Source organism: Rhododendron vialii, chromosome 9a (genome assembly GCF_030253575.1).
Source record: "Rhododendron vialii isolate Sample 1 chromosome 9a, ASM3025357v1".
Lineage (NCBI taxonomy): Eukaryota > Viridiplantae > Streptophyta > Magnoliopsida > Ericales > Ericaceae > Rhododendron > Rhododendron vialii.
The window spans coordinates 12,112,908-12,139,982 of record NC_080565.1 but is presented as its reverse complement, the minus strand read 5'-3'; the positions used below and the strand labels follow the sequence as shown (position 1 = coordinate 12,139,982).

The 27,075-nt window shown below is 38.0% G+C and overlaps 3 protein-coding genes across 3 annotated transcripts in view; all 3 read left to right on the top strand.

The window, feature by feature from the left end:
- Nucleotides 1–21,500, top strand: part of LOC131301323 (uncharacterized) — a 110,817-nt gene extending 89,317 nt beyond the window's left edge. The window contains exon 26 of the mRNA XM_058327529.1: nucleotides 21,490–21,500. The gene's annotated coding sequence lies outside the window, so the exon portion shown is untranslated. The remainder of the gene's footprint in view (nucleotides 1–21,489) is intronic.
- On the top strand, nucleotides 1,899–9,165 carry LOC131301324 (uncharacterized). The gene is made up of 7 exons (XM_058327546.1): nucleotides 1,899–2,497; nucleotides 4,573–4,814; nucleotides 4,931–5,053; nucleotides 5,211–5,327; nucleotides 5,457–5,639; nucleotides 7,458–7,599; nucleotides 8,556–9,165. Exons 1-7 carry the CDS (start codon nucleotides 2,119–2,121, stop codon nucleotides 8,726–8,728), a joined length of 1,359 nt encoding a protein of 452 aa, XP_058183529.1. The 5' UTR covers nucleotides 1,899–2,118; the 3' UTR covers nucleotides 8,729–9,165.
- Nucleotides 14,126–15,656, top strand: LOC131301326 (MLP-like protein 328). The gene is made up of 2 exons (XM_058327549.1): nucleotides 14,126–14,472; nucleotides 15,125–15,656. Exons 1-2 carry the CDS (start codon nucleotides 14,280–14,282, stop codon nucleotides 15,388–15,390), a joined length of 459 nt encoding a protein of 152 aa, XP_058183532.1. The 5' UTR covers nucleotides 14,126–14,279; the 3' UTR covers nucleotides 15,391–15,656.
- Nucleotides 21,501–27,075: the final 5,575 nt, after the last annotated feature.

Here is a 27,075-nt window from a genome sequence, read left to right as displayed (position 1 = left end):
ATTAGTGTTCTTGTAGAAATTGTGTTTTTTTTATTATGTTCCACATGGAGAAAGACTTGTGTCACAAAATTTTCCAAGAGAGAGTCATTCCTTATTTTAGGATTGAGAGGTGCTACTGGTACAGATAAAAAATCTGTACCAGTGGGTACAAATCTCTTTTTGGGTCCATTTTGGGTCTCAAAAAAATGATCGGAGTTGCTCATTTTGTTTAAAATACTTTGCTTATGGTCCCTAAAAAAATAAGCTTAATCCGGTATCGGTAAGAGTATTTACGAAAATCCAAACTTTGCTCTAGAATTCAGGAGAGCAAAGTTTGGATGTTTCGTAAATACTCTTACCGATACCGGATTAAGCTTATTTTTGTTAGGAACCATAAGCAAAGTATTTAAACAAAATGAACGACTCCGATCATTTTTTTGAGACCCAAAATGGGCCCAAAAAGAGGTTTGTACCCACTGGTACAGATTTTTATCTGTACCAGTAGACTTTTTGTTTTAGGATTGGTGTAGGGAATGATATAGATAGCAAACCCAATGGGTGAACAATTGGTTTTAGCATGATCCTGGCCTCAGTAATTTTACAGCATTGTCTTGATTTGAAGATATGAATAAACGGAGGTTTGGCACAAAAGTGAACTACTTGTTTGGCACCCATTTATATTAACGTCTGGCTGGGGCCATTAATTTGTGGTAATGCCTTTGCGCTCTCTCTCTCTCTCTCTCTCTTTGAAATAGTTATAATGTACATTGACAAGACCAATCCAATAATTCAAGTCAACTTTTTTATTCATGATTTAGCTGAAGCCATTGCGAATCTAGAACGAATCTGGAGCATGGTTTTATTTTTATTTTTGTAACCATCTTTATGCTTCTTTGTCAAATACTCAAATCTGATGTAATTTCATGAGGTAGGATTTGTTTGATCAGACGGAGAGGGCGATGAAACCTGTAGTCATGATTTTCTTGAGGTGTGCATGCAGCTGAAGAAGCTGGAACTAGAAAGGAATTAAATGTATAGCAGCCTTGCTGAATCACATGAAACTTGTAATAAGAGTGGAACAAATGAACAAGATTTCGAGAAGTGGTCAAAAAAGAGAAAGGGGAAAACCATTCGGGAATGCAAGGATAGATTCTATGGTACTGAAATATTGTTGTAAGTTCTATGGTTGAATCTTTCTTCAATATGGATTTTGTATTTTGTGTTTTCTACCTTACCATTAATGTATTTTCATAACCATTCCTACACCGATTTAACTTTCTAACTACCAATTAAACCAATGAACACGCAAAAACATGAGCATTACACTAGTAATTATAATTAACAAAACCATCACGATTCCTCTTTAATTATTTTATAGTTCCACAAGTGCGCCCTTGTTGAAGAAGATCTTGATATTCTTCATCCATAGCTTTTTGCCAAACATAATGCTTTATAGCCTCAGAAAAATGACTTGGTTCAGTGGTAGTAGTTGAAGGAGAAACTGTGGGGAGAATTGTAAATGGATCGATGCTTTGGCTAGTATAATCCATTTTTGGACCTTGTGACCATGGGATGTGATGAAACCAAAATCGGAGATTTTTGAGGCATAGGACCAACCTATGATAGAAGAAGGTGTTACAAGATGTGGTTTGGTAACCGACAGAATGTGATATTTAGCGTAGTAGAAGGTCGCGAAGAGCTCTACAACATAAACAGATCTGATAATGGACAGAAATGGGCCCAAATAAATTGGAAACAGACCGAAATGAACGGTAACTGTAAGTAAGAAACTTACATAGAACCCTTTCCCACTAAGCAGGATATGCCATAACGGGACTGGTGTGGGCTTCATACAGCACGCAGACGCCGGTCCCACTCACAATAGGTGCACTATCAAAAACGTGAAATGAATTCGGCGACGGTCACCGTCACTGATTTTCTAAAGTTGCACAGAGTCCAGCAGAACAAAACATAAAATATCTAGAGAGAGAGGAATGCCTGAACCTGAAGGTTTTGAGAGAGAAATTCACTTCGTATTATTATCTAGAGAGAGAAGGAGCTCTGGAAGTTACACATCTACATACAAACAAATCAATCAATTGGGGGCTCAGCTGAGCTCCTCCTCTTCAAACCTCATCCATGGCTTCAAAACCGTCGTGGTCATTGTCAACATGGAAGCCGATCACTCGCTCTCCAATCAAACTCCCAAATTCCTCAATCATCGTTACTTTCCGAACCATTCACAGAGAGCAGACTCATTTCACCGCTTTCTCGTTCGATCCCCGTTCTTCTTCGCCTAGGGTTTGTTGCGCTAGTCATAATAATAATGCTGGGAACAGACTGAAGAAGTCTGTAGAAAAACATGGTGATGAGGTCTCCTCTGGCGATCCACGAAAAAGTAGTACGAGGCTGAGTTTGAAATCCTTGTTTGGAAGCCAATTGTCGTGGCGGAGGATCGTATTCGCGTCGAGGAAAGTCAGAAGCATCATTTTGCTCAACGTGATTACTGTCGTTTATGGTATTTTCTCTTAAATCACCGCTGTAATTTATGGTTATGGGAGCTTTTCCTTTGAGCAATTAATATCGTGTCAAAGTGTTTTGGTAGATGTTACTTTTCGTCCCTGTTTGATTCGCAAAACGAGATAAAGATCTCATAAAAGAACTATTTGATATTTAATAACTAGGGGCAAAAAGTTTGAATCTTTTTCAACAAAAGTGCATTATTTTTAAGTTTTTGTTTTGCCGACAAGACATTTTTCTTGGGATGGAGGGAGAATCAATTGATTACCTGACTTGTAGTTTTGGTGAATATTGTCACTATTGGATTGTTGTAGCTGATTTACATGGACTTTGCATGTAGAAAAACCTAAATTTGTTGGACCCATGGTTGTGAGAAGGAAGAAGAGGGGCTTGCACGGTTGGACCCTTGGTCTTTGTGACCTTCCTTGAGTGCAATCATATGATTCACGAGTCGTATCGTACAATTCGATATGATTCAGTGGATAATTGATATGAATAGGCTGTCTGAATCGGAAATAGCTGTGAATCATAAGTGAATTGGTGAATCAAATCAGTGACTCGTTCAACAAAAATCCTATTGGTACCGATGGTACCGTAGGGAAAATGCACCGACGGCCACCGGACGGCCGTCTCCGGTCCAAGCCGTCAAAAAATTTTAAAAAATAAAACCGAGTGGGCTTACCCGAGAATCAATGGCATCCGAGGTGTGTAGGGTACTTGATCCGAGCACCCATTTTTCGTGTATATACATGTATATACATATATAGACGAAAAATGGGTGCTCGGATCCCTACACACCTCGGATGCCATTGATTCTCACGCGGGCCCACTCGGTTTTGTTTTTTAAAATTTTTGGACGGCTCGGATCGGCCGTCCGGTGGGCGTCGGTGCATTTTCTCTACGGTACCATCGGTACCAATAGCAGTACTCCTCGTTCAATTCTCTTAAAAATTTTCTGAATTCATTTTTGAGTTTTATTTTTTATTTTTTGCTTTTTTGTTGTTGGAAACGGGTTCAAACTATTTTTTGAAGGTCTTTGTATTGTTATCTTCCATGTTTAGTCTGTGTTTCTCCTCATGTAGTATTAGAGGTAATAAGAAAGGGAGATTTTTATTAGGAGAGTGATCGAAAAATAACAAAGAAAAAATGAAATACAACCACCCTATAGACCTTCTAAAGGCTTGTTTTGTACTTTTTAACTCTTTTTTCACAAAAAAAGGGACCATAAGTAGGATTCACAAATCCTCATCTCTTGGAAGTTGCAATAGAAGCAACCTACCTATTAATCCACATTAATATCAAATCATTATTTAGAAGAAGCTTTTTTTTTTTTATTGATTTAGGTCTAAAACTTACATTTATAGTGTACATTTTTGTTACCCCTGATCAATAAACATGTTTCCACGCATTATAGAAATCATGACTGAATCGGAGCGATTCACGATTTGACTACCTTGGGCGGGAATGACACCGTTTTTCCCCCTCTCAATTTTATAAGTTCTCGTTGGCGTGTGGGCTGTGAATACTTATGAAGTATGCAAGTAAAGGATCTCTTGTGGAAATTTGGAGCGTCCAAATACGGTTTTTACTAGAAAATTGATGGATTTTTTTTTTACCATCAAAACTTCTTTTGTATATACACGAGTAACACGATAGACATTATTATTTTTTTAAAATTGGGTATAACTATTTTTTTAAAATTTGATTTTCTCTTGTTAAATATTGTATGATACATGATATGTATCCCTTTACGATATGTAAAATGAGAAACCGATACATGATATGTATCCTGCAACTTTGGTGGCACCCTACGCATAGTGGTTCCTAAGTGGCCCTGCTTTGGAGAGTCTCATTGCTAAAAATGAAAAAAAAAAAAAAAAAAAGAAGGAGAGTAAATGAACAACATTGCAGTTGTGCATTGAACATTCATGTTGTTGCTATTGAAGACTGATCATTTAAGGGAATAGGAGGCTGTATCTTGAGTTCCAGTTGTGCATAATACTGTAAAAACATCTGATGGCATCTGCAGTGTAGGAATTAATTTGTCCTAAAACTGTTTCCCATTCCATGCAGCTAGCGACATTCCAGTTTTGAAAGAAGTAGAAGCAATTATGGATCCAGCAGCCTTCACTGTTGTGCGCTTTGCTGTATCAGCGATTCCATTTATCCCTTTTGTGTTACGAGCACGAGGTGATGCTCAAACCCGTAATGCTGGGATAGAGTTGGGATTCTGGGTCAGTTTAGGCTATCTTATGCAGGCACTTGGACTTCTTACCTCAGATGCTGGCCGTGCATCTTTTATTTCTATGTTCACAGTAAGACAGCTCCACCAAGATTCACTTTCACTCACTCTTCCATTATCCGAAAGTCTTGTGCTCTTTGGGAGTTCACAGCGGTAGTTCTTATAACAAATATTGGGTGAATTAATCAGGTAATAGTCGTTCCATTGCTTGATGGTATGTTAGGAGCCATTGTTCCTGCTCATACCTGGTTTGGAGCTCTAATGTCTGTCTTAGGGGTGGCAATGCTGGAATCCAGTGGATCACCTCCTAACGTAAGTATTGATTTAGTCCTTTCCGGTTTTTCTTCCTTGCGTTTTGTAGAACATGCTAATTACGAAAATGATACCTTGGTGAAGTTTGTCACGTTGAGCAGTTTCATTGCACTCGAACTACTATCAAATAAGTTGTTATTTCATCCACTCATTTCAGGTTGGAGATTTGTTGAACTTTTTGAGTGCAATATTTTTTGGGATCCATATGCTAAGAACAGAACATATTTCAAGGAGTACCGACAAGGAAAACTTCTTACCACTCCTTGGATATGAGGTTAGTTAATCAGAACAAGCTCCCTTATTCTTACTTCTTCCTTGATTAACCAGTTCCATTCGAAAATTATTTGTTCCAGCTAATTAAATTTCATGAATGGTTTCAATTTTCAAATTCGCTTCCATACAGGTATGTGTTGTTGCTGGTTTGTCAACTTTGTGGTACGTACTTGCAGCCTGGTTTGGTGACGTCCAAGGGAGTAATCCATCATCTTGGACATGGACGATGTTTTGGGATTGGATGGCGGTATTTCCATGGATACCAGCACTGTACACTGGCATATTTTCAACAGGGTTATGCTTATGGGTAGAGGTATAGTTCTTGTTTGTGTTCCCTTGGTATATGAACTTCTTAATTTGAAATTTTTAAATATATACTCACGCGGTAATGTTTCCCTGTTAGCATTGACGTTTTATGTGATTCCTTATTGATGATTAAACCAATACATGTCAAAGTCTTCTCAAATATGAACCACTTTGCGGTTCCCCTTAATGGAGTCCCTTTCTGTTGACTGTGGCAATGTGTCTGGTTTTTAGTGGGCCATGTTGTCTTTTAGGTTTATCTAAATCATAGTTGCCTGCATTCTTTCTTCTCTCTGTGGTGCCATATTACTGAACTTGACGTTGCCGAAGACCAAGTGATAGGTGGTAATTGTTTTGAATCTGGAAGCCTGATAGATGGGGACAACAAAAAATAATAAATTGCTAGATGAGGGTATTTTGGTAGTTGCACAGACTCTAATCAAGAGCTTCATGGTTCGTACAAGGATTGGTAGATCAAGGGTTAGCCATGGTAGTTAAATGGTCATCATGAATTTAATAATGATGAGGACAACAAAAACAATAAATTGCTAGATGAGGGTATTTTGGTAGTTGCAGAGACTCTAATCAAGAGCTGCATGGTTCGTACAAGGATTGGTAGATCAAAGGTCATCCACGGTAATTTGGTAGTTGGTCATCATGAATTTAATACACTTGCATTAGAATTCATCTAGATGCATTAAACACATGTTACAAAGTTCAATGTATGCATTAAACACGTTTTAGTTATTTGCATCTTATTCTTAGTAGGTTCAATGTATGCATTTATATCTAGGTAACTCGGTTCATTCATTATCTTGTTAGATATGTTCATTGATTAGGTTCATGTCACTTGGACTTCTAGGACTTCAAAAGGCCATTGTTTAGCCTATCAGTGTGGATGTAATTTTTCTTTCCAACACAGATTTGATTAATGAATTGAGTTTTACAATGGCTGCGGTCCGTTCTTGCAGAAACTGCCTAACCCTTGCGAGGATGAAGCACCTCTATCTCTCTTCTTTCCTTTCTTCCTCTTTGCGCACTTATCCAAGTAGTATTCTTATTTCCCCACCTAAACCACCATGATTCCAATTGTAGGCGGCAATACTCTAAGGGTCCTGAAACCGTCCTACATCACTAATGCAGGACAGGATTGAAATTGGGCCAAGTCTAATCAAGCACAAGGGAGGCTGTTTTTTGGGCCTGCAAACAGTAGACGTGAATAGTAAACCATCGTACATTACTCTTCACAATCACATTATTTATCACCTTCCTCTGACTTGGTCGGCGTTCCAAAGAATTAAGCCGATCACTGAAACTATCAGGTTGTTCCACAATCTTAAAAAGATTCTTGTCGAGCTGGAACTCAGTTAATCTTCCTCAAAAAGGCTTGCCAGATTGTGTAGACATGATGCTACTCTCGCTTTGATACCAAAATTGATGCAGGACAGGATTTGAATGTAGGCTAAGTAAGATCAAACACAAAGAAAAAGGGGCTGTTTTGGGGGCTGTGAACATGAGAAGGATAGATCCCAAAGGCATCACACCTAAGGCCTCTTTAGCATCACACCAAAGAATTAGATTGCATCACACAATCATAGAAGCTGAAAGCTGTTGTAAATTTTCATTCATTCAATCATTCATATCTTAAAGTCTTGAAGTACATCAATTTATAGGCTCGTACTATGGTTAATTTCCTATTCCCTAGATGATTTAATAGGATGAACGTGTTCAATACCAAAGACTGTTCCCATTCACCTGTTCGCAGTTTATACATTTATTTTTCTGGATGATGGCTCTGATTTCTTAGAAGAGTTTATGTAATATACAGATTGCTGCTATGCGTGATGTGTCAGCCACTGAAACTGCAATTATTTATGGCATGGAGCCAGTGTGGGGTGCTGGTTTTGCATGGTTTCTTCTTGGCGAAAGGTGGGGAGTGACTGGATGGATTGGCGCCGCTCTTGTGCTTGGTAAGTTGATTTGATCTTCTGTTTCTGGTTCATTGTGTTATAATTTTTGGGGATGTCACTTCTGGCAACTTCCGGATTCTGCCATCTTGACATGCCTTGGTGACATCCCCAAAAATGACTAGTATGCCTTAGTGAGAAATTTTTTTGCCCAATAGTATGCCTTAGTGACACCCCCGAAAAAATTTCTCTCTGTTGTCTCCACCCATACGTGAATTTTTTTGCCCATGGTGCTTATGGGTTTTTTCCGGCTTTATTGGGTGCCTTGTATCTTTCTGAGTAAACCATTTGTGTGTCATGCTATATGAATAACTTGGAGATAACGAAAATGCATCCTACTGTTGAAGATGCCCTTATATTGCAAGTACGTGCATAACCGTGTCCACATGCACTGATACAAAAACAAGCTCAGAGAAGTTGTAAACCTTGCCTATATAACAGAGAATGTTTATCATCCTTAATTCTTTGCCGGAAAGGAGTACAAATGAAATGCTTGCATTGGCTCTCATGATTAGCCTATAAACATGTTTACATGCGTGGCTGGTACCTATACGTGCTTGTAAGCAAGGTGCATGATTTAATTTTTGGGCCACTTATATCTCATTCTTTTAGAGTTTAGCCTTATCCTTCAAAGAGCTCATGTTTTCCAAATCCAAACCCTGATCAATATAATTTTGATGAGGTGAAACTTTAATCCATTCATATGGTTGCAAGTTCAAGACTTTTACGGCATTTTATGAGGTTGAAGTTGCGAAAAACTGCTGTACTCTGTACTTAAATCAAACTGAGAGTATTGATTTGAGCTTGGTTCAGGGGCATAAAAATTCATCACTTACAGCTTAAAAAACTGAAAGGATATTCTCCTATCGAAAGATGTCTTGTGCCTTTATCCATGGATTTGGCTTTCAAGGTGTGTATATTGACTGATGATGCTCAATATATATATCCTTTTCCTGTAGGTGGAAGCTTAATGGTGCAGATACTTGGATCATCATCCTCCAGTTTACTTAGCGAAGGTGAAGAGAGGGAAGAAAGCGGTCGCGTATTTGTTTCAGATGAAAAAGGTGGTTTATCTGCGTCTCCAATTGTTGTCAACTCTAGAAAGGATGTGCCTGATGTATTGAAGAAGTGATGCACATCAATAGCTATGACTCTACTCCATTGGATCATATAAAACTAGGATCTTAGGGGAACCGGAAAAACCTGAATTTGTACAAGGAGTCTTGTAGAACTATTTGCCTTAGGTACCGTATAGATTGCATTACTGAAAAGACAAAGCCTTTCTATGGCTTCTTCGATTTCCTAATAAAGAGAAATAAGACCAACATCGGAGGAGGCACAGACGGTTGTGTTCATAGTAGCTAACTCCGGGAAAATATCATGTGCATGGATGTAGATTATGCCCTGGAATGAAAGACAATTCTGAACCAGCTTAATCCATTTTATACGTGACATAATTTATACTTGTACAGTATTAGATTGTCAATGTAATTTCTATATTAACATGTACATAACACTAAAATATGGATTTACATGTTTAGTGATGGAATCTAAAATATCTTTTGTTTATTGTCTTCATCTTGTTATATTGATTCAATTCTTACTTCTACGGTAAAGGATGGCTCAAAAGTAGGAGCATTTGTTTCTGAGCTTGTTTTGTACGGTTTCCCCATATATGATCATCAGAATATATTGTTCTTGTAATTCTTCTTTATTTTTTTGGGTAAATATTGTTCTTCTAATTTGATTGCCAAAGACGATTTCACTAACTCTCCAGGGCGGCATCTGGAGTAGTCTGACGAGAATGAGTTCCACAAAAGTATCTTACCGGTAAGGTACTCTTGCATTGAGAAAATTTCGATTGTCCGAGACGGCTATTGAAGCCCATCCATGTCACCATCCTGTCTTCTGCGAAAAATCATGCGACTTTGAAGGTGTTTTGCTAAACCAAAGACTGTCCTGGGCTAGCCTCTAATTTATAAATAAAAGCTCCTTTTTTATGTTAGGGATCGAAGCTCCAAATTCTTAATTCTAGGGTCCATTTGCAAGCAGCGTGAATTACATGACGTAAATGGTAAATATGCTCTTCTTCAGTAAACATAAGAATAAATAAGGGGGCGACTATTCGTAACCCTCTATTTTCTCCCTTAGTCTATTAAAAATTATCAACTAATTACAACATGACTCTCTAATGCAAAATGATCTACTTACCCTTATATCTATATGTGAAATGACCTACATGCCCTTATGACCAAAACCCTAAATTATCTTCTTCCTCCTTCCCCTCAAAAATCATCATTCACGTTTTTTAAACACACACACACACACACCAGACAATTGTTCATCTTCTCTTCTCCTCTCTCTCCTCTCTCTCTTTCATCTTCGTCATCTCTTTCAAATTTTCTGATGGAGGAGGAGCAATGGCCAAATATTATATCAATGGAAGGTTCAAGTGCTTCCATTGATCCAGTTTTTGACCCATTTATAGGTTTGGATTTTGAAATTGAAATTGAATCAAATTCTATTGGCAGCCATATAATGACAAATGAGAATGAAGATACTGTGATGGATATTGTATCTTGGAAGCCGCGTGAGGAGGTAAATTTTTCTGTTTACGATGGCCTCTGCTTTGTTGTTGTGGCGTCTGGGTTTAGAAAATCCAATTTTTCTGTGTTTGATTAGAATAGAATAAAGTAAGTAATTTCAGTAGCTAACCACTATAAAATATTACCATACTCGACAGTTAGTTACCGAAATTAAGATACATTTTCAGCATCCAATTACCGAAATATATATTTCTTGTTTTTGTTGTATGCATTTCCGACATGTAGTTACCGAAATATAATCTTGTTTTCAACAGCTATTTACCGAAATGAATGTATGATTTTCGTATATACTGGTTCGACAGTTGTTTATCAAAGGTTAAACATATTTTCGGCATGTAGTTACCGAAATATAATCTTGTTTTCAACAGGTATTTACCGAAATGTTATGTATGATTTTTGTATATATAGTTCGGCAGTTGGTTACCGAATTTTGTACATATTTTCGATATATTATTACCGAAAGTGATCTAATTGCTGTTATTGTATATATAAATACATGTATGTATATACTCACAGAGAGAGAGACACCTTAAAGAGAGGCGGTGGTGCGGTGGTGGCTATGGAGGTGGAGGTGGTGGCTATGGGGTGGGAGCAGGGCCGGCCCTGAGCTAAGGCGGACAAGGCGGCGGACTTAAGCCTCCGAAATTTGGTCAAAAATTAGGGCCCCAAATAGGTATACCTATGTATGTAATATATATTTAATTAGTACTTCTAGCTACCAAAGGAGGTAGTTGGCAAAGTGGTAAGTCTAAGTTTTGCTACACAACAGAAGCATGGTTCGATTCTCAGCCCAAGCAGCTTGCTACCTTTTTTCATTCTTATGATTTTGTTTTCCCTTTGAGGTTTTTTTTTTTAAAAAGAACTTTTTTCATTCTTATGATTTTGTTTTCCTTTTGAGGTTTTTTTTTTAAAAAGAAAATATAGGGCCCTGTTTTACAAGTTCGACTTAGGCCCCAAGAATCTCAGAGCCGGCCCTGGGTGGGAGACAGTAATTGGTTTGGGTGTGGGGGGGGGGGGGGGGTTGCGTGCGCTTAATGTGAGAGTTAAAGTGTAATTTTTGAGAGGGAAATGATATAATGGGAAGATCAGGTACATTTAATGAGTTATATGAAGAAATTTTTTGTTTTTAAAATATTGAAAATGGACTAGATGAAGATGTGGGCTAAGCGAAAAAATAGAGAGTTGTGAATAGTCGCCTTTATAAATAAATAAATTTAGTTGTCGGCAACAACCAATTGTGCTGCTATTTATGGGTTGAGTTTTGTTTGCAAACACAGCTGGCGGATAAGGCGATAATTAAACAGCGTGTCAGAGACATGTTGGAACAGGGACAAGTATGAAAGGTGACAGATGATAGCTATTAATACATGCAAGAAAAAGGGAAAAAACAAGGCCAAAAAAAAGAGGGCGTGATACACCCACTGCATGCTCGCCGGATCCACTCCGGCCACCGGACTATCGATCCAAACCGTCTAAAATTTTAAAAGACAAACCGGGTGGGCCTATATTAGAATCAACGGCATCCGATATGTGTAAGTGCTCGAACCAATTTTTCATTTTTTAATGGCTCGATCGAGCATTTACACAAATCGGATGCCGTTGATTCTCACTCGGACCCTCTTGATTTTTTTTTTTAGAATTTTTTGTCGGTTCGGATTGGCCGTCCGGTGGCCAGAATGGGCCCGGCGTACGTGTGGTGGGCGGTGTGGTGGATGAGTGGCGGTGGATGTATCATTACTGAAAAAAAGAGCCTGGTGATACCAACTTGATCAACTTGTTTGATGGTTTTGATTTTCCTTTTTCTGAGATTTTTAGCATTTAAGCCAGATTTAACCATAGTTAGCATTTAAGCCAGTCATTTACCAAGCCTTGAACCCTTGATGTTGGGGTTTTATGAAGTAACACCACACCAACATCAGGTCAAGGAAGCTTAGTACCATAGTTAGCATTAAAAACCACGAAATGTGAAAGTGATAAAGGATTTAGTTATTTGAAAATAATCCCCTGTAACGCATGGCTCACTCCTTGAAAAATCCAAACAGATTTACTTTTCCGAATAGATTTCTCCGATGACGAAGCATTAGTTTTTTCCATAAAAAGATTTTGTGAAAGCAGATTTTAGCAATAAACAGATTTATTGAATAATAAAAAAAATCCTTAGTGAAATACAAACAGATTTTCTAATTTTAGCCATAAACAGATTATGTTCTCATATCCAAAACAGAGACAGATTTAATTATTAGTTTTCGGCCATAAACAGACTTTGCTCTGATGATACAGGGTCTAATTACTTCAAGCATTAGTGAAAACAGATTTTGGAACATTAATCAGAATTAAGGTCATGGTGTCCAGATTTCATAACCACAGTGGCTAAATTTGATGTTTCAAGATACGTTTTAGAACGAACAAAAAAGAGAAGACACTAAGCTACTGCTTCTCTCGTCTTATAGATACGGGCATATATATAATGCACAAACTAAAATGTCTTCTTCATCGAAGCAACATCAGCAAGGAAAATATGTTTCGATTTTCAGAGGAGTGCGCCCTTGGGTTTTGGACTCCTTGCCTTGTAGGGGATATATAATCTCTAAATAATTAGATCTTGTATCATTTTCATATTTTGGGGCTTTTGGTGTTAATTATGGTTTAAGTTGGTGGGGCCTACAAGTTAGAAGGAACCAATTAAGGTGAGAATACTTATCAAAAAACAAAAAAAATTAAGGTGAGGATAACGTTCACTCTCATTCGGTGAGGGTGAACAAAATCGAACTCGTTCCGAGTACCCTATCGTTCGTCAGTCTGTCACCAAGCCATTTGATGTATACCGACTTGAATGATCTTGCAAATTTTTTTATTATTATCAAGAATGATCCTGCAGATAGATTAAGTAGATATTCATCAATGCCCTTGGGCTAAGCTTGAGCACGAATTTGAACCACATTGGTAGAGTCTATAATTCAAGTGTGTGGATTTCACATCAATGTATGATCCGGATTCAGGTTCAACCTTATTCGATGAGCATTGAATAATTTCTGGATTGAGTAGATGATTTGGACTAGCTATCTGAATTCTGATATACGGACTTGAATGATCCTCCATATTGGGTAGGTGATTGGGACATATGGCACAATTATTTTCCTACGTGCTTAGTTTCATCCTCTTCCCAAAAAAAAGTTTCATGAAGGAAATTCATTTCTTGGGAAAATGACAGCTAATGACGTGTTTTGATAATTAATACCCGCCAATAATATTTTCAGCATTAACAAATGGTCTTAGTTTGTCCTTGGCGGGTATTAATTATCAAAACACGTCTAGGATCGTCATTTTCCTTTGATTTTTTTATACTTCTTTTTCGATCTTTATTTATGCAAATTTACGACAATAATATTTCATGTATGAAAAATTAAGCATAGTGGAAGAAAAATATCTTAATTTAACATGAGTAAATGCAAAAACATAAACAGTATATATGAATATAGATTAAGGAAATTCAACTCTCCAGTGTAACTTTTTTTGCTTTTGAAAAAAATTAATGGCTCGGATCCTTCAATTGAGTTGGGTTCTTTAATTTGGAGATTCTTCAAAAAATAAATGTTTCGAAAAAAATTAATGGCTCGGATCATTTTGGGAAAAAAGAGAGGCTAAGTTATATATTGAAGTTTGTTGAAAATAGTGGAAAATCAAATTTTGCCAATTGTTAGTGCTACACACACAACGGTTGTGTAAAACACAACACACAACCAATTTCTAGCCGTCCATTGCTGTAATAAATGGTCACGATTCACTCAAACTCTTTCCCATAAAAGTTAGACTTTTTCTTGGAAGAGTTTGTTTAAAATCTAGACCATCCAAATACATCTGGACGGTCAGAATTACGCACACAACCAACACAACGGTTGTGCAAGTAGCATTTTTGTTGTTCATTAGGCTCCTACCAAAAGCAAGTTGGATGATGATTCACCATATATGTACATGCACTTCTATATAAGGGCCGTTGTGAAGGGATCTTATTTCGTGTGTCTTATTATTAGCTAGCTAGAGTCATATAGAATCAATTGTTGGGGGAATATATTGAAGATGGCTCTAACTGGCAAGATGGTGAGTGAAGTAGAGATTAATTCTACTAATAGTGATGATATCTTCCATATAGTTGCAGGTACAAAAGCACAGCACGCACCAAACTTGAGCCCTGAAAAAGTACACAAAGTGGAAATACACCAAGGAGACTGGGGGGATCATGGATCCATTAAGGTCTGGACCTATGTTACAGGTAGTAATTAATTCAAACTAACAATTTTAACAAAACCACATTTAATTTGTACTCTTATATATAGATATATATTGTCTAATGGAGAATAAATAATACCATTGCAATTAATTTCTCCTGTTCTTCTTGCTGTTCTTATTTTATGAGGAAGATTGGTGTCTAAAATTTTTATTTGGGAAAGAAATTATATAATTTCGACAACAGTCGAAGTTGATGTATTGTCGAAGTTGAGGTATTTAGTGAGAGGAAAAGATTGTACAAATTCTCCGAAAACTAATTGGTGTTAGTCCTTGGGTGCACTCAAAGTCCAGCAATTCAGAAAGTAGGAAAAATATGTAAATTTAGCCTTTTTCGTATATCATTTAAACAATCATGCAAATCAGATATCGTGAGAGAGACCTTGTTCTGCTCACGCCGGGGTGGGAATCGTGACTCATCCCTTCCGCGCTGGCGGCGCTGCCATGGGTGTGGAAATACCCTAGGAAGTAGGAAGTATACGTGCCGGTCGTTGCCTGCTCCTTTGACATCCTAAATTAAGCTAAAATACTTGTTCTCTGTCTGCTTATTTTTCTTGTTGCCATTTCATATACGTTGATATTGGCTAGCAATACTTTGAATTTTCACATTATTCTTTGGTTTTTTCCTAAAAAAATAGAGGGGCAGGTGGAGACATACAAGGAGAAAGTGAGCATAGATGAGGAAACCAAGACAGTTCATATGACAGCATTGGAGGGACATTGCTTGGAACTCTACAAAAGTTACAACATTATTTTCGAGTTCATTCACAAAGGAGAAACCAACGCTGTCAAAATCACTATCGAGTACGAGAAGAAGAACGAGCATGTCCCCCCTCCACAGAAGTACATGGATTTCCTCATCAGTTTGATCAAAGATCTTGATGCTAATCTTGTTAAGGAGTAAAGCATATATATAGTTGATAAATAGATGGGTTGTGTGGTTGCATCGATCGCAACTTATATATATGAATAATTGTTGTTGTATTTTAATTTTAAGTGAGAGCTTCAACTACTGTGTTTGAGGTTCCTACCACTACTTGGATACAGGGGTAGGCTAAATAATGATTGCAACTTTGATCCTTTGGGTTTGGAATAAGAGCTTCAAAGCTCGAGAGTTGGGTTGCTACATATGTAAGTAGCATAAAATTATTGACGTACGGTTGAGTTAAATTCTGCATCATCGATCAATCGTACCATTCAATTAAATTCACAGTTGGGTTATGTCAGCAACCGCTCTTGGACTTAACTTAAATCTAAAAATTGTCATTACTTCAAATTTTTTTCGCATTTGTTAGTTTTGCGCTAAACTTTTGTGAGTTATTGATTTATCTCGACAAGAGAAATCGAAAAAGTAAAATTTTGGCAATTTTATAAAATTATTTTGAGAAATAACCATTTTTTAACGCAAAAATGTCATTTTTGGGCAAAAAAGTGGTTATTTTTCAAAATACGTGGGTAAAAGTAAAAAAAATTTATTTTTCCTATTTCTCTTATCAAGACGAATCAATAACCCATAAAAGTTTGATGCAAAACTAACAAATGGGAAAAAAATTCAGATAAGGATAAAATTTTCAGATTTAAATTAAGTCCAAGAGAACGCAAAACAAATTGTAAAATTTTGCATCATGCGTGGCGTACAATTCATTTAGATTTATGGTTAGAGTTGGTGTTGACAACACACACTCTTCCAAAACAATTAGCTAAGAGTATAAAAAATGATTATATTGCTCATCCCTACACCAATATTATCTAGTAACTAGAGGTCGGGGCACACTGTGGGGGGCTGAAAAAATCCTTGAACCTCTTCCTCCTTGTTGTTGTACGGTGAAAGGGTTGAACGGTGAATTGGGTACCTGAAAACCGAAGGGGGGTGTACCTTCGGGAAGACGCTCTGACGAGCAAGTTAGTAAGAGCCCGAGAGGTAGAGGAAAATATGCTTTTAGTGGAGTTTGTAAGGATGAAAAAAATTAGATTCTATCCTCTACCTTGTGATATCACCTCTTATTTATAGGCAAGGTTTTGAGTGTTGGACAAGTAGATAATGTCACTTCCGGCTATAAGTAGAAAGATTCTAGATCATGTCACTTTCGGACATAAGTAGAAAGCTTCTAGATTTGGCCATAAATAGAAAGTTTCTAGATGACTTTTTGATTCCCACTTGCAAACACTATTCCTGAGATCTTTTCCCAAGTGATAACGTACCCCTTTCGAATGAAAGCTTTACACCACCAAATGAGCTAAGGTTTTACCAAGCGACCATAAATCCCTGAACGAAAGCTCATGTTACCGAACAATTGAAGGGTATGTCGAGCGATCGTCTAGTCAAGACGTAAGAAAAAGTACGCTCAGCGGTTCTGTTGGGGATCGGATGATGTTTGGCTGAACAGTGGAGTGACTTCCCACGACGAGTAATGACGTTACAGACGAATTGAAAGCCCTGGGGATGACGTGTCTAGAACAAGTGCAAGTTTTGACCCTGATCTTTTTGACCTTTTCGAACCACGGTTATTTTGGCCCGCCCCTTAACTCCTTTACATGGTTAGATGGGGAGGAGGAGTTGAAAAAGTGTGGCTGAATGAAGAACGAACCAATATAGAATTCCCGAAGTGTTCAACGGTCGAACGAGTCACTTGCTGAAGGATACCGTAATATCAATGCTTCTGTTAGTGCCGTTTCTCAAATTTCCGCCTGTCAAATAGGTGTTGGTGCGTAGTATGACGCGTCTTGTCAGTGCCACGTGTCAACCATCGCATAGAGAACTTCAAGCTCGGCTACAACAGGTGGACCAAGTCACTGCAGCCATGGCAGACCTCAAAGGTCAGCAGCATACCAGCTCAAGCTCGGCCACAACAAATGTCCCAATGACATGGGGGTCGGAGAAGAAGATGAGTGGGGCTTCCATTTGAGGATGCTACCGAATGATGCACCATCACCATGCCTCGGTTTATACTTTGGTTTTTTGCTTCTTGAAATTCACAAGTATTTTAGTTCGTATGTTACCATGCTTCATAGTTCGTACATAGCTTTGTTCAAAATGATTTCCAGTAATTTCATTCGGTAGGAGTTAGTGATGCTCAAGAGCTTTTGCTCGGTAAGTTTTATCGAAATTTTGATTAGAATTTGCGTATGGGGATTTACCCGTCTAGGAGTGAATCTAAAGTAAAAACAGCCTAGCCCCTGCATCGGGAGACCATGTTAGGAAGCGATCACGATGGCCAGTGTGCCGAACATAATACGTAACCGGTGTTTCCGATAATAAAACAACGGGTAAAAGTGATGAGCCCGAAGGCGATGGTTTTTCCGGGATAGTCTGCCAAGCCGCCGGGCTAACTAGTGTTCCCAACGATGAAACATTGGGTGAAAGTGCCTGAATCATAGCGTCGCGCAGATACACCAAACGCTATGGGTGAAAGTGCCTGAATCCTAGCGACGCGTAGGTACGCCTAACGCTAGGGGTGAAAGTGCCTGACAGTAACAGACGGCTTCGAGAATTTTGCCGCACAAATGTGTAACCGACGGCTTTGAGAATTTGCCGAACGAATATGTAACTGATGGCTTCAAGAATTTCGCCGAACGAATGTGTAACCGATGGCTTCGAGGATTTCGCCTAATGAATAAGTAACCGAAGGCTTCGAGGATTTCGCACAAACGAATAAGTAACCGAGGGCTTCGAGGATTTTGCCCAAATGAATAAGTAACCGAGGGCTTCGAGGATTTCGTCCAAATGAATTAAGCAACTGAGGGCTTCGAGGATTTCGCCCAAACGAATAAATAATCGAGGGGCAAAATGCCGAACCGTAGCGACGAGACGCTACGGGAAGAATGTTGAACCGTAGCGACGCATAGGTACGCCGAATGCTACGGGTGAAAGTGTCGAACCTTACCAACCCCGACGCCATTGGTGTTGCAGCCCCATCCACTTTCAGCCTCCAGGCTTCTCTTGAGAACAGCTTCTATTCACGCTTCGGCTTCTTGTTTCCAACAGTGTTTCGAGCCCCAAATTTTTATAGGATGGGGCTCGGGAAGCTTGGCTAAGACCGCCACTTTATCAAGCTCCCGTTCTTCTTTAGCAACCTTCAAGTCATTGGTTTTATCTTCAAGGTAAAGAGTCAACTCAGCAGAGAAACCGACAAGAGTTTGGCCTTTGATTGAGGACCGAGGCTCGAACCGTAACTTGCAAGGTTTGTAAGTACTTCAATATTCGGCTTGATGAATATGACAAGGTGGAGATGACCGTCTTCATCGGCAACGGGCGTAAGGAGGACAGTACTAACATAGCACTTTCTTTGACTGGTGCCGGTCTCCGCAGAGACATTCCTGCTGACCGTTGGCGACCACCTTCATGCCAGGCAACCAAGCTCGACCAAGGAGGATATTGTAGAGGCTTGGGAAATTGTCTACTACGAGCGGCTACTACAACCATCACTAGGGAGTAGGTGCGCACGAGGAAGGTAATCAAGCCAAGCGGCCGAATAGGAGCGCCCGTGAAGCTTATGAGAGGAATTGGTGCAGTCCAGAGTCGGTTCGAGATAAGCCCCAAACGCTTGTAAGTTGAGTAGAACACTACCTGGACTGAACCCCCTTGGTCGACCAATACTCGTTGATCGGTAGATTTATCAACGGTAATGGTGACATCAAGAGCGTCCGTGTGAGGCATCTGGATGCCGTTGACGTCTTTAGGGCAGCAAGGGGAAGAGAATGATTTTATTTAGTTCCACAACACAGAGAGCTAGGAGAAAGTTTCCCCAGCGGAGTCGCCAATTGTGGGGGGCTGAAAAAATCCCTGAACCTCTTCCTCCTTGCTGTTGTACGGTGAAATGGTTGAACAGTGAATTGGGTACCTAAAAACCGAAGGGGGGTGTACCTCTGGGAAGACGCTTCGACGAGCAAGTTAGTAAGAGCCCGAGAGGTAGAGGAAAGTGTGCTTTTAGTGAAGTTCGTAAGAATGAGAAAGATTAGATTTGATCCTTTACCTTGTGGTATCACCTCTTATTTATAGGCAAGACTTTGAGTGTTGGACAAATAGATGATGTCACTTTCGGCCATAAGTAAAAAGCCTTTAGATTCGGCCATAAGTAGAAAGTTTTTAGATGACTCTTTGATTCCCACTTGCAAGCACTATTCCTGAGATCTTTTCCCGAGTGATAATGTACCTTCCGAATGAAAGCTTTACACCGCCAAACGAGCTAAGGTTTTACCGAGCGACCATAACTCCCCGAACGAAAGCTCATGTTACCGAACAACTGAAGGGTATGCCGAGCGATTGTCCTGTCAAGACGTAAGAAAAAGTACGCTCGGCGGTGTTGTTGGGGATCGGATGACTTTCGGCCGAACAATGGAGTGCCTTCCCACGACGAGTAATGACGTTACAGATGAAGTGAAAGCCCTGGGGATGATGTGTCCAAAACAAGTGCAAGTTTTGACCTTGATCTCTTTGACCTTTCCGAACCAATGTTATTTCGGCTCACTGCACACCCGCGTTTTGTATGCAAGTTGGATTTTGTTAAAACTTGTACAATAGCTTTGTGTTTAATGTTTGATCGATTTTTTCACAAAAAAATTGACAAAATCCGACTCCCCGATCTCTAGCATTAACCTATTGTGACAGAACCAAGAGAGAAACTACACATAGACGGGAAAAATTTATTCGGGAGTTTAATTACTGAGCACGATACTACAAAACAATTTAACAGTAGTGACAATTCATGTTACACGTTGCACCCAAATGAGCTTTCAAGAAACTGATTACCAGAAAATAAATCAAAACACAAAGAAAATGGAAGACGAAAATGTATTGAGGCCCCCTTACAGAAATTTTCTTAAGAAATAAACAACTTATTTCACATTTTCAAATTAAAAAATAAAAATGAAAAATAATTTTTCAAATTTTTTTTTTTGCATCGTATAAATGATCTCATCGAGATTTTTCAAATAAGATCCATGTTGCATATTTTTATATTTCAATAAGCCCATAATTTTTAGCTTGAAATTGTCTTCTTAAAAAATAAGAACTTTTTTTTTTTTTGGTTCTGGAACGGGGCCTGAATCCCACGGATATGCTCCAATTAAGTTTTAGTATAGATCAGGGCGGAGCTATGACCCCGAGTTTTAAAATTTTTATTTTTTATACACCTGATTTTGAATTTTATCGATAATTATTCATGTATAGGTATGTAGAATCTTAACAATTGTAGTTTGATTTAATAAAAAATTTATTGTTTTACATTCTCATTTCTCAATTTCTTTCATAAATAAAAAATAAACACGTGACTGTTGAAGTAGCCTAAAGAAAAATGCAAAATGATTGATATACTTTAACTGCATTAGGCTATAATTATTTCAATGAATAAATTTAATGAATTGGAAAGCAAAAACTTTAGGATATAATTAATAAGTATACGTTCCGATAAAACATATATATCTAATAAGCCGGCCTCCTTCATATCAAAATCTTAGCTCCGCCATTGGGTATAGAAGGTCAGTTAAGTTTTTGCTATATGGAGTAGGATTCTCTTGCCTTCTACCGCACAGGTTCTACTTTGATTTTTTTTTTTTTTTAATTTCTGTCATTCGAGCCTCTCATTTTATTAGTCCACTCACACCATCAATGAGGAAAGCCGATTAATCTGACATTCTGACAATCACACTTATAGTGCATTGTATTTATCACTACAAGAAAAATTGCATTGGGTGACGAATGAAAATCATCTCAAATTGTATATTTTTCGTCACAAATAATATAGGTGACGGAAAAAAATTTATCGACTAAAGGTTGTCGAGGATTCCTACCTGGTGACGAAATTTATTTTTCGTCACCTATAGTGCCTTTTGGTGACGAAAAATTTCGTCACGGAAAAATGACTTGGTGACGAAATTTTCTTCGTCACCTATTGTGCTTTGTTGATGATAAAAAATTTCGTCACAAATTATTCCCTTTGGCTCGTCAAAAGTGACCCATCGGTGACGAAATTTTTCATCGCGAAAGACATTCTTATATGTGAAAAAAATCTCACTTTCTTGCTCCTGCAGGGTTTCGAACCCGAGTCTCCTAAGTTTTGTACGCAAGCTTTAACCAACTACACCACACAAACTTTTCAGCATATGTTCGAAATATCTAATATATAACAAATACATTGAACATTAAAATATATTTTGAACGGCATTTTGAACTATTAATCATTAAAATTAGCAATTTTAATAAACATGAAAGTCGTAGCTTTTTATGTTATTGTTCAAACCCAATTTAAATGATCTCAATCGGAGTTCTGAGCAAAGACGTATGCCCGAAATATATTTGGTGACAAAGCGTAATTCATAAATTTCATCACCAAAGGATAAATTTTTCGTCACTGAAAACATAAAAAGAAGACGAAAATATTTTTCGTCGCCAAATTGGTTCATTTGGCGACAAAATATTTTTTCCGTCACCGAATAGTTATCTTTGGTGACAAAAAATAATTTCGTCTCCTTTTTTACTCTTTTGGCGACGAAAATTTTATTTCGTCGCCAAATAGGAGCCTTTGGTGACAAAAATATCTTTTTCATCGCTAAATAGTTATAATTGGTGACAAAATAATTTCGTCAAGGAAGTTATCAAAATAGTGACGAATTTATTTTTTTGTCGCCAAATATACTCATTTAGCGATGAAATTAAATTTTTTCGCCACTTTTTCGTCACTAAACATATTTTTTCTTGTAGTGTATTTATAACAAACTGAATGACAAATATGATCTTATAATCGATCATTTATTTGTTTTGAAGACAAATGTGATAAGATCATTCAATTTGAAGGTAACGTGCATGGGACCCAAAAACAGATCTAGAGATCTCTTACAAAAATAATGGACTTGGATTTCAGAATGGATATGTTCAAATCATATTGGCTACCCCATAATAGCGACCTTGAGGGGTCGTTTGGATGCCGGCTTACCAAGGGGTGTTAACAATACCCCCGTTTTAAGCCTGGTCCCACAGCCGAAACCCTGCTTTTGGAAGCAGTTTGACGCTTAGAATTATCTTCTCCCGTTCTTCGCTAACATGGGAGAGAGGGTATTCGGGGGTGTTGCCGATGGGTAGGGTTTGAGGTGTCCATATCTTATACCCCCTAATCCCCCTCAAAAATTGACGAGAACAACCCTCCTTATTCCCCTTCTCCCAGCTAGCCCTAGCGTGCCATTTCTGTCACAGTTCTTCTGCTTCTGTTCGAAGAGACGAGAGGGGAAGTTGAGCAGAAGCAAAAAAAATTAATTGTTTCAAATTTCAATCCGTTTGAACCAGTAGAAAGATTTTAGTTTTTTGATCGTTTTTTCTTAAATGGTCATAATTAAATTTTAACTTTAGGACTCTCCTTGATTAAGCCTAAAAAAGTCATACAACCAAATATTTCTAAGGGCTAACCAACGAGAGCCCTAAAGCCAAAAATTAATTATAATCCTTTAGGATAAAATGATCAGAGAAATAGTATCTTTGCACTAATTCAAACCGATTGAAAATTGAAACACTTAATTTTTCAACCTACAGTTTATATATTAAAAAATATGGTTAAAAAATTAAGTGCTGATCTTATTTCTTTGATCATTTTATCCTAAAGGGTCATAATTAATTTTTGGCTCTAGGGCTCTCGTTAGTTAGCCCTAAAAGATATTTGGTTCTACGACTTTCTTAATTAGGGCTAATCAACAATAGCCCTATAGTCAAATTTTAATTATGACCCTTTAGAATTAAATGATTAGAAAAATAAAATCTTTACACTCATTCAAATGGATTGAAATTTAGAATAATTAATTTTTTTCCTCAACACGTATTTATTCTAATTATAATGAAACTAACAAATTTTGTCATAAAACACTGCATAAGGGCAAAAAAGTCATTTAACTTTTTACATCAATCGCCCCTCTTTATACTCCCAATTGATCCTCCATCTAAACAAAGTACTATTTTACCCCCCTTTCTAATACCTCATCCAAACCAAGTACTATTTAATACATCCTCTATAAATGTGGGTCATCTCTTATTAACCAATATCTCATACTATCCAATTAATCATCCCTTCTGTTAAGAAAATAAAGTCTCACATTGCTTGGGAGTGGAATGGGTGATCACTTAATAACATTTGAGACCTCTCCACTTATTGCCAATTAGTTTTGAGATGCATATAAAGTTTCTACGTGGTATCAGAGTGGGACCCATTTCACCCCTCATTTTAAAAAATTTACAATCCACACCCCACGATGACAGACCAGCAAAAAGGCTGCACGATGATAGGATCCAAAAGTGGCCACACGTGACAGACATCAAACGCGGCTGCACATGAGGGGGGATGTTAAGAAAATAAAGTCTCACATTGCTTGGGAGTGGAATGGGTGATCACTTAATAACATATGAGACCTCTCCACTCATTGCCAATTGATTTTGAGATGGATATAAAGTTTCTACACCTTCTTATATAATACCCCCAAACCTAATCCCGTATCCAAACGAGCCCTGAGTTCATTGGATTGGGAAATTCTGTAGTGCAAAGTCTTACAAGGTACTATGTAGGGCGCACACAGGTCATCGATCTTGACGATTAATGGTTGAGATATTATTTTTAATTATGACAAGTAAGAATCATTTATTACCGGTCATAATTGATTTTTAATGTGGACCATTGATTGATGAGATCGATAGCTGTGTGTCGCCCTATATGTGTACTACACGGGAGTGCTCTACAACACCACTGGATCCGAGTTCATTATGGTGAAATCCCTTTAGGGAGTTTGGGAGCCTTATGCTATGTTTGGATGAGTTTTTGAGAATTTTTGAGTTTGATTTTTGGGATAATGAGTGGAGAGCGAAATTAGGGTGATAATTGGATATATGAATAATGAATGGAGAGAGATAGAGAGAAATGAGAATAATGAATGGAGATATGGATAACGAGTGGAGAGAGAAATGATAGTAATATTTGGAAGTATGGGTAATGAGTATTTTTTGAGTTGAAATTTTTTTTCCAAAACGCAAACCGAACAAAGCATGATTACTTTTTGGCTTTTTGCATTTTACTTACTGTCTTATTGACTTTTTGGATTATGGTCAAAATGTATTTTAATTATGGTCTTTGGAAGATACAAGCAAAATGTATTTTATTACATATGATTATTGTTTGGGAGATATGTGCAGAATATATCCATAGGTTTTTTTGTTAACCAAAATGGGAAAAGTAAAAACCGAGAAGTACCAAAAAGCTCATCTCCCTAATGTCTTAAAAAGACGTCAATTGCGAGAAGAGGTCTCGTTGCGCGCTGAGTTATTACCGTAATGCATGATCTATATCTTGCTTTTACCCTCTTAACACTAGAATTCATAAATGCATTTTTCCAAACCTCATTCTGGGTCACTCGTCCATACAGCTATAAGTTGATAAGGAGAAAAACAAAATTGGATAATGAACCATCCAAACACCCCCTTATTAGTACTACACAAATAATTCATGCGAATCATGTTCTTTCATGTAGGGTAGATTAGTACTACACAATAATTCATGCCAATCATGTTCTTTCATGTAGGGTAGATTAGTACTACACAATAATTCATGCCAATCAAGTTCTTTCATGTAGGATAGTGTATATATAATAGTGATGGCTGCTTGCTGCATGTATGTAATACTACTCGGTTTTAATTACCATCTCTGTTCTACTCGTTATTTGTATCTCTGCATGGAATATGAGGAGCTCAATAATACTACCGTGTCTATTTATACGAGGTTTTTATTCCGATTATAATTATTGATGCTAATGGACAGTGAGTTTGCTCCCTCATAACTTGGTCGAGGTAAACTTAAGCTGAAGTTGTGTGTTTTGACATTAGGTGTCACGCCCTCGATTTTAAACATAAATGAAATAGCTTCCCATAAATAAAATACTCACAAAATCGTACATAGTTCTTACCAAAAGTTTTCCATGCATATTTCATCAAGTTATAGTTCCGGTACCAAGTATTCTAAAAAACTTACATTCATGGCACAATGGCCCAATATAACATAAGTACAATAAAAGAAAGTCCAATGTCAAAGAATTGATATTGAAATTACAACTACATTGTCAAAAGGAGTTTTACAAAGATGTCATAGTGGCTCTTTTGTATCCACTTTCAAAAGATTTACCACATGATGCACACAATGCAATAGTCCTTGATTAGTACTTGAAAATAAAGAATTGAGCTACACTAACCCATTAAGAAAATCTCTATAAATTTTATATGCAAATCTCTATAAATTTTATATGCAAAAAAAAGAAGACAAGTACAGATGAGAAACGAGATTTCAGATAAGAAAGGAATATATATACGATATGCATGGTACAACACTACATTGGAAATGCAAGAACTCACACGAACACTTCACCCTTAGTAATTTAACCCATTATCATCTATCCAATCCCTTGTTCAAAGTTACGGAGTGAGAAATCCTGTAGTGCAAGGCCCTGCAAGGCATCCTGTAGGGCACACATGGGCCATCAATCTTGACAATGAATGTGTAGGTGGACAAAAACTGATGGTGCCTGTAATGGCATGCTGAATGCAATGGCTACACGTGCCTCTTGACCAGAACCCTAGTTTATCGTCGGAACCTTAATCTACAAAACAGACAAGGGGCGAGCGCACCTTCGCCTCTCGTCGGCAAAGGCCCTCCAATGCCTAAATTAGTATCACGTACTAGAGTAACCCTAATTATCAGTAAGAAAATATGAATGATTACAATGTATTACGTACCTTTTGCCTCTAGATTTATCTCATATTTATGGATATGCGTTTGTTTGCTGGCCAAGCGTCCTTGTTGCCCTAAATTTCCTATCTCGTATAGGAAAATCAGGATACTCCGAATCCCCGTTCCCTTATCGATTCACTCCTTAGTCCTTTTAGGACTTCTTTCCATGGTGGGCCGAACACCCTTCTTTCATTAGGAGATTCACGCAGATCCTTTATTTGCGGGATCCTCATCCTTTTCGGAGTACAACTGTACTGGAACCTTCTAGAATATCCCTACCGCCTTATCTCTTAAGGTAGCGTTCTCGAGTGTTCTTCCTCTGTTTGGCCATCTCATTGCCAAACAGATTGTCCCCTCTAGTGACTTCTCGTGTCTTCTGTCTTTATTGCCGACCACCACCCACATCGGCGGCATGGTCTGTCTTACTTATTCCGTGGTCTCACATACCACGTGTTCGGGTGCTTACTGTATCTGTTTGAGATTGCCTCCCTACAGAATGGTTGAGATATGGTATTTAATTATGACCAGTAAGAATCATTTATTATTAGTAATTAATTTTTAATATGAACCGTTGATTGATGAGATCGACAGCTGTGTGCCGCCCTACACGTGCACTACGGCACCCCCAGATCCCAAAGTTACGCCTCACATCTATTCATGTTAATTGATTCACGTTCCGAGAATTTAGGATCCCGTATATTTCCCATTTGCACGAGATCATCTGACATTGTGGGATATTTTGGAGAATCAGGCAAGAAAACCACGGATCAAGCAAGATACTATTGACAAAAAAGGATTTAGCCACGAGTTTTTTTGATAATTGGCCTGTGGCTCAAAGCCGA

Excerpts from the sequence above, each read along its gene's own strand:
- LOC131301326 (XM_058327549.1), top strand. The coding sequence starts at position 14,280 with ATGGCTCTAACTGGCAAGATGGTGAGTGAAGTAGAGATTAATTCTACT. Across the intron at positions 14,473-15,124 it reads GGTCTGGACCTATGTTACAG|AGGGGCAGGTGGAGACATAC; the intron begins GTAGTAATTAAT and ends CTAAAAAAATAG.
- LOC131301324 (XM_058327546.1), top strand. The coding sequence starts at position 2,119 with ATGGCTTCAAAACCGTCGTGGTCATTGTCAACATGGAAGCCGATCACT. Across the intron at positions 5,054-5,210 it reads CCAGTGGATCACCTCCTAAC|GTTGGAGATTTGTTGAACTT; the intron begins GTAAGTATTGAT and ends CACTCATTTCAG. Across the intron at positions 5,328-5,456 it reads TACCACTCCTTGGATATGAG|GTATGTGTTGTTGCTGGTTT; the intron begins GTTAGTTAATCA and ends GCTTCCATACAG.